The sequence below is a fragment of the Cyprinus carpio genome, unplaced genomic scaffold, assembly GCF_018340385.1.
Source record: "Cyprinus carpio isolate SPL01 unplaced genomic scaffold, ASM1834038v1 S000006520, whole genome shotgun sequence".
NCBI classification, from domain to species: Eukaryota; Metazoa; Chordata; class Actinopteri; order Cypriniformes; family Cyprinidae; genus Cyprinus; species Cyprinus carpio.
In genome coordinates, this window is record NW_024879187.1 from 86,751 (window position 1) to 94,553 (window position 7,803).

The 7,803-nt window shown below is 35.4% G+C and overlaps 1 protein-coding gene across 1 annotated transcript; it reads right to left on the reverse strand.

The window, feature by feature from the left end:
* Positions 1-1,617: 1,617 nt before the first annotated feature.
* Positions 1,618-3,179, reverse strand: LOC109058123 (urokinase plasminogen activator surface receptor-like). Its single transcript, XM_019075338.2, has 5 exons — positions 3,051-3,179; positions 2,851-2,970; positions 2,400-2,531; positions 2,084-2,191; positions 1,618-1,955 (listed from the first exon to the last, which is right to left on the reverse strand). The coding sequence occupies exons 1-5, from the start codon at positions 3,097-3,099 to the stop codon at positions 1,771-1,773; spliced, it is 594 nt and encodes a 197-aa protein (XP_018930883.2). The 5' UTR covers positions 3,100-3,179; the 3' UTR covers positions 1,618-1,770.
* Positions 3,180-7,803: the final 4,624 nt, after the last annotated feature.

Below are 7,803 nucleotides of genomic sequence, written 5' to 3' on the forward strand. Positions count from 1 at the left end.
TCACAAAGACTGAACAACTACGTCTCCTGAAACACAGTCTACGTCCTCTGTATCAGTAAATCAAAGACATTTATGTTTGTTGCCATTATCTTTAAAATGGATAACCAGAGGAGAACTGATCCCTAAAAACACCGCCAGTTTTTTGCCCCAGTCGCTTCTCCTCAACGGGGGATTAAAGCAGCTTCTTATTTAAACTTCGGCGGTCGATACAGTAAAGAGACATTACTGTAGACAGATCGTATTTTTATTAATAAAATTATTTACTATTAATATTAAAAATAATTTCATATAGTATTCATTTATCAATGCAGCAGAAATGTTTGGCTGAACAGCTGTTATTCAGACATTCACAGGGTTTTCAGTTGATCTGAGAATACTATTACCAGTATTATATATATATATATATATATTTATCAGGTTTAGTGATTTTTATTCAGTCAAACACCTTTAAACCACTAAAAGACTCAACCATCAGTCTCACAAATCTGCCATGATTGTGGATTTTTAACACTTCGGCTGCGTCAGAAATCGCATACTCGTTTGAGTCTGTACTTTTTTGATTAAGTAATTACTTTGCGACCACAAGAATCATCAAAAATAGGCTTAATTTGACCTAATTTGGTGTTTGAAGATGAACGAAGGTCTTATGGATTTGGAACAACATGAGGGTGAGTTATTATAACAGAATTTATATATAGCCTATATGATTCTTGTGGTCGCAAAGTAATTACTTAATAATATTATTATTTATAGAAATAGTGCATAATTCAGAGGTGAATATTGTTCAAAGAGTTATGAAAATACACTCGTATTCTACTCCCATGACAATCTCTGAAAGACATCAATAAAACAGTGTTAGTTTTACCTCAGCAAAGTGATTCTGAATCAACAGCTCGTTTGTTAAAAAAATTACTCTAGAATGTTGTATATTCCTAAATATATGCTCCAGTCCACAGTATATTTAAATCGAATAAAAAAACTAAAAAAAAACTGATACAAACTTTTTTCATGAATTCAGTAAAATTAATGTCTGTCTCAATATCATGTCTGTCCTAAGTGCATTATTGTCTATTACATTCAGTATTTTGGGAGATCAGTTCATGCCTTCATCCAACCTGCCTTATGTGCAATTTAAATGTTCATGTACAATTTTTTGTTTTAGTGTTGATTATTATATCTGAAAATAAATAGCAATTGAATGTGATAGTTTGGGCTCTGTTGTTAATTTGAACCTTTACAGACAAATGCCAATAAATATATATTAATATTATAATGAGTCATATGAGAAGGTTCCATGTATAGTTTACAGCATTAGTTGTGAAATCGAATTGTGAAATGTGGATCACATGATGTATTACAATTATACTTCTGACTTTTCATGCTAGTTACACAATATCTAATTAATCAGTATCTCAGTTATTGCTTTCATGACCTATAACTGAACAGGATTCCTGATAGTGGGAAATAAAATATATATGTATTATTTGCATAATTAAATAATTATCATACATGTTTCTTCTAAACATAATGATCATATAAAAACATTTGTATTTCTGTAATATAAATTTCTGACTTTTTTTACAGCATGACAAGCTATATTAAAAATAACCACAGAAACAAGGTAATGTAGTATTTTATTTAAAGAAATGTCACATCAGAATGTCATAAAAAAAATCATATCAGGACACAAAAGATGTGTTGTACAGAGAAAATTCCATCTCTATATTCAGTACAGTGTGTCTCATTGTAGAATGTGTAGAGCTGCTGGATTCAGTGCAGCAGGATGAAGGAGACCAGAGAACAGCAGAGGAACAGGAAGCTCTGAGTGACGCTCTGAGCACCGTTACACAGGTTCCCTGAACAACACGAGACACCCTGAACATCACCAACTGGTGTAGCAGCATCACAAATAGATTTAGAAACACAGCCTTTTATAGACTGGCCTCCAGAACTCCCTGATGAAAAGAAAGAAAACAGAAAACAGAGGTTAGTCTAAGTTGGAAGTGAGTAAATGTGATCTGTATCAGATGCTCAATCATGAGAGCAATACAAATCATGACTTCTTTCTTTTCCAGATTCTCACCTGTTGCTTTAAAGCAGCGGTCTTCAATCCCTGAACAACTCACTGTGTTTGAGCAGCTCTGTCCATCACAATAGTAACATTTATTTCCATTGGGGACATTAGAGGGATCTACAGGACAAAAACATGAATTGTTTTATCTTCTGTGCAAAGTATAAAATCTAATGAAATAACACTCTGTTAGCTGCTCCATTCAATCAATTCATTGCTGACAAGCTGCACCCTGTACTGTATTTCCTGACTGAATATCCTTTGGAAGTAAAATTAGTGTTGACCTTAAAGATAATCATTTTCATATGGTCAGTAAATCACGCAATACCTGGAGCATCTTGGACGTTACACTGGTCTGTGTTACAGCACGCTAAAGATGTCTTTCCAATGCCGAAGTTCATGGATCCAATTGCACAGTCAGGAGCACAATCTTTAATCTTCACTTTAGCACTAAAGCCACCTGAAAACAAGAATGATTCCAGAAAGACCAGTTCAATTTGACAGAAAATATATAAACGTCAAAATTCAGCATTTTCTCATTTCAAATATTGATTCAATTTTAATACAAATTATATTGTTAGCATAACAATCTGAGAAAAAAAAAATTTAACAGCAGAAATCTAAATAGGTATTCTGTGATTATTACAATCATAAATTCTGTGAGGAAATCAGCAGTTCTGTGAGAAGTTACATTTCCAATGAAGCAGCACCAGTAAAAACACCAGCATCTCCATCATTAAAGAATAAAAGTGAATTTAAATTCATCATATTGGACTTACCACTTTGTACAGCTGTTGTTAAACTCATGCACTTGGAAAATCCACTGGGACATGTTTTTACTTTTTGATCCGCACAAGAACCCGTCAGACCCATACACTCATAACAGCTGAGAGAGTGTCCTTTAGTAATAAAATAGATAGAAACATCAAAAATCTGCATTTGTACTCAATAACATTCCAAACACTATTTGTCTTTGTACCTGCAGTGAAGAGAACGAACAGAAGAAAAACTGAGATTTGCAGATCCATCTTTGATCAGGAGCTGAATGAAATAACGTCTGTTTCAGTCTCATTTTATAGCTTATCGAAGGGGAGGGTCTTTATGAGAAAATACAAGTTTAAACTAGTATACATTACTAGAAAGAAAAACTTCAGCTTGCATAATTTACATGGGAGTTAATGAAAAGGTCATTTTTAATAAGGAATTACAAAGAATGTATAAGTCTGCTTATACCAACCTTCTTAAAGTTCATCCCACAATGAACATTCTGTCATCAGGTGCTCATCCTCATGTTTTTTCCAAACCTGATTGACTTATCCTTTGTGGAACACACAAAGAAAGATATTTTGAAAAGTGTCTCCATGTTTTGCAAGTGTGTGTGTGTGTGTGTGTGTGTGTGTGTGTGTGTTTTTGTCCATGAAATGAAAGCCAGTATAGGTTCAATGTTGTTTGGGCCCCAACATTCTTTTAAGCATCTTTAATGTTCTGCAGAAGAAGGAAAGTCATACATACTTTGTTGAATGATTTAGGTATTACCTCCATTCAGTGGTGAGGATGGAAGTTTAATGGAAAAACTTGGCCAATATTAGTTTCTATGATATTTACACACACACACACACACACACACACACACACTTCATATACACATTCATATACACATACATATATATATATATATATATATATATATATATATATATATATATGGTTTTGTCACAACAAGCTATCCATTAAAGTAGGTGCGGTTCACCCACACACACTGGGTGGGACATGAAACATCATGTTCCAACAGAACCATAAGTTTCCTGTCCTCTGAAATGTTAAATCCTTCAGCGAATTAGGTTTGGGTTTAGCTCTTAAATATTTTATAAGATCTCAAGAGGAGAATAAGACTGTACTGGTAAAACTCTTGTTTTGTTTTGCTGAGATTCTGTTCCAACTTGACCTGCAGGAATAAGATGTTTATTAATGAAACCAAATAAAATGTAATAAACAAAAAACACAAATGCACAACACAAGTGCAGTATGTTCTTTCAACACTCTAACCCATGCTTTTCATCTGCACATATCTTGCAGACTATTATGCTGGTATCAGCACCCACCCCACCCTGCCCCACCCACCTCTGGACTGGAATAACAGCCTTTATAACCAATTTTCTCCCATTGCGTGCCGGAGGAGCACACACTAAAAAACAACGGAAACTTTAATAAAAAGTATATGTTAAAGAAACAAAATTATTATGGCTCCTACAAAGACGATGACCACAGACTGCTGCAGGTGAATTCTTCTATCAAGTGAGATTCCACTTGTAAAACTGCAGCAATTAGTGTCCTCATTTCAGAAACGATTAAAAAGAGAAATTAAAACTAAAGGTGATGTAACATGCATTTGTCCGAACTTTTTTGGAGTGTTTTGCACCCATCAAAATCTAAACTTATTTATATTTACAAAATACAAATTAGAGTTGGTCAATGAGAACACTGGAAAGCTTTTCAAAATAAAGGTTTAAGTTCTATTCTATTCTATAGGCTTATATATATATACATATTGGTGGAAATGGAGTTGAATAAAAACTGTTGTGTCTTGATGACATTTTTAAAACAAATATGAACAAACTATTTCAGTACAAAATGTAATTAGGCTTTTTTGCACTGTTGGTTGGTTATCAATATGTATATTCATTTAATAAAAAAAATTGTGGAATAGATGTAATGAAAATAAAACATTACTGTGTATTCTGCTACAAAAAGTCCAACTGAAAACTGCATTAAGCCATAAGCAGTAAACTCATGACAGCTCTCCACCTTATTTTGCTACACGGAACTACACTATTTTCTGAAGAAAGAAAGCCATACATCATTTGTTGAATGATTTAGGTATTACCTCCATTCAGTGGTGAGGTTGTAATGTTAATGGAAAAAGTTGGCCAATATTTGTTTCTGTGATCTTTTCATATATATATATATATATATATATATATATATATAGAATATATATTATATATACATATATATATATATATATATATATATGGTTTTGTTACAACAAACTATCCGTTAAAGTAGGTGCGGTTCATTAGCATAACCTGCACACACATTTGTTGGGACGTAAATCATCATGTTCCAACAGAACCATAAGTTTCCTTTCCTCCTATCTGCTTGACTTACCTGCCGCGCATGATCCACTCCTTCATCTGTCCTCTGCTCAGCAATCCTCCCACGAACCTGCAAAGATCAATGATTGTATTACTGCTCAGCTAAGTCTCAAGCTCAAGTATTGAACTTGTTACAATTACCTTTGATCGTCGCTCATTCAACTCAATTCAGTTCATAAATGCTGTTTAAGTGGATGCCGATCTGAGCATAATCCTTCCTTCTGATATTAATTATTTTATTAATATATATTGTGTATTATTAATCAAGTTATGATCAGTATTTAACCTCCCCAGATTGTTTGATGATTGACCTAAGAAGTAGAGCCATCTATATTCGTATAGATTGAAGTGTGCATATATTTCCTTTTTTAGAAGTGGTTAGAGTAAAAAGGTGTATGTGAACACATGCACATGCACACATACACAAGTGTATTCTTTCCTTAGGGTCACAAGGCCATGCTATAAGGGGGTCAGGATGACCTACCATCTACGTAAGCTACGATGGACGAAGAGAACTGTGACATTTAGATGTTGAATAACAGATATTAAAAATCCTGTTTTATCCTGTATTCCTATTCTCCAAGATTGATGGCTGCATAGTATGACCAATCATTCTTATAAGATACTCGCTAGAAACTAGAAAAACTAGAAAAACCCTTGAGATGCAGACAAGGGCTCTGTGTGTATGTGTGTGTGTCAGTCGTCAAATCTATTCTCTGTGTTAGATGAGAAGACTGTCCTCCTGCCGCCCTCCGGATCCGAGCTTAGGTGTCTTCTTTTTCATTTGCTGACACCTGCAATAATCATTTGGAGATATGCTTGAAGCGTTTACGTCCATGTGGAAACGGTTTATCTAGTTTATCTAGGTTTTCGAACCAATCAGAATTTTGCTGAACTTATGCATAGACGCAATTAGCATCCTCTGTCAGGGTATAACTGTTGGTGATTTTGAATTGCACGCAGAGCGGCCTACAAACTCTATCGAGAGTGTTGAAGCTGACTTCTGCTGATGAAACTGCAAACTATTTTCTTCAGTAAAATTGTTCTTCAATTAATTGCATCTCAGACTTCTGTTCTTCATTTCAACACCTGGTCCTTGGGTTTTAACTGTAAATTCCCCTACACTTTACAAACAAAACCACATCCATTAACAGTCAGTCCACGGCTCTGGAACTCAGCAAACACTCACACAGCTGACCATCTTCTCTCCTCCTTCTCTCCTCTTACAGAAGATGAAGTCTTTAAACGTATCCTCTCCAGCCACCCTACCATCTGTCCTCTAGACCTCAACTCCTCCCTTTTATAGCAAAATCACTTGGTTTTTCAACCAAGCGTCTTTCTTTCTCTCTCAGAACTACCAGCTGGACATTAACCGATCTGGATCTCTAAAAGTGGGCCAATTCGACTGAAACCACCTTGCTGTCAGTCACTTAAGCGCTACAGAGTCCAAGATCTGAGAATCTTCAGTTCTCATTCTGCTGGATCTATCTGCTGCATTCTACGCAGTTAATCATCAAATCCTTCTGTCCACCCTCTCATCGCCTGACATTACCGGAACTTCACTCCACTGGATTGAGTCTTACCTCACAGGTATGTAGGTCCTTCTGGGTTGCTTGGGCACATTATTTGGTCAATATCAGCTCCATTAGTGTTACATCCCCTTTTTGTCTAGGGGTAAGGGGGAGGAACGAAAACGTATCTGTGAAAACCAATGGGCAACAAAAAGAAGTGAGAGTTGGCTCTATCTGCAATCCCAGCACTTACACACATGGAAACTCTTCAAGATTTTATATACAAAAAAAGTAGAGTCTTTGTACAGCAGTTAGGGAGGGGGAAGAAAGGGGTAAACGTTATGGAAAAAAAATAAGACGCTTCTAGCTTCAGGGGCGGTTTAAGGCAAAAACAATATGTTTTTCGAGAACTTGATCTTGATCTAACCTGTTACATTCCTGCAGAAGTGTTTAAATCCTTATCAGGAACTGACTGTTGACTTGCTTGTTTGCTCGACTGTGTCTTCCATTTCATCTGTCTAGAACTTAAATCGATAACCTGCTCACATCAGACATATATAATTTAGACAATCAAAATATTCAGCAAAGTGAATAAGACAATTCGTATATGCAGCACAATTATAAATTCTTTGACACTCAACACTTTGGAATGTTTGTTATGTATACCATAAATATAAACCCAGCATAAGACTATGGCAGTCAATACTTTGTAAAACAAATACTCAAGTCATAACTTCAATTTCATTCATCAGTGCTCACCATTCATTCATAAAACTTGATGTAAAATTCAGAAGTGTTTACAAAACTACAAACTCTCTTTAATTATGAAGTTTATCTAAAAGATATACTCATAGGTAAACTTAGTCATGGTGTAATGGATAGAGAGTTGAACTTGTAACCCGAAGGTTGTGTGTTTGAGTCTCAGGTCCGGCAGGAATTGTTGGTGGGGGGAATGAATAACCAGCACTCTCTTTCTCCCTCAATACTGCGACTAAGGTGAGACCCTTAAGTAAGGCACCGAAACCCCCAACTGCTTCCCGGGAACCACAGCAATATGGCTGCCCAC

Coding starts and splice junctions, on each gene's coding strand:
- LOC109058123 (XM_019075338.2), bottom strand. CDS start 3,099: ATGGATCTGCAAATCTCAGTTTTTCTTCTGTTCGTTCTCTTCACTGCA. Junction 2,971..3,050: donor GTTCGTTCTCTTCACTGCAG/GTACAAAGACAA, acceptor TTATTACTAAAG/GACACTCTCTCAGCTGTTAT. Junction 1,956..2,083: donor CCGCTGCTTTAAAGCAACAG/GTGAGAATCTGG, acceptor TCTTTTCATCAG/GGAGTTCTGGAGGCCAGTCT.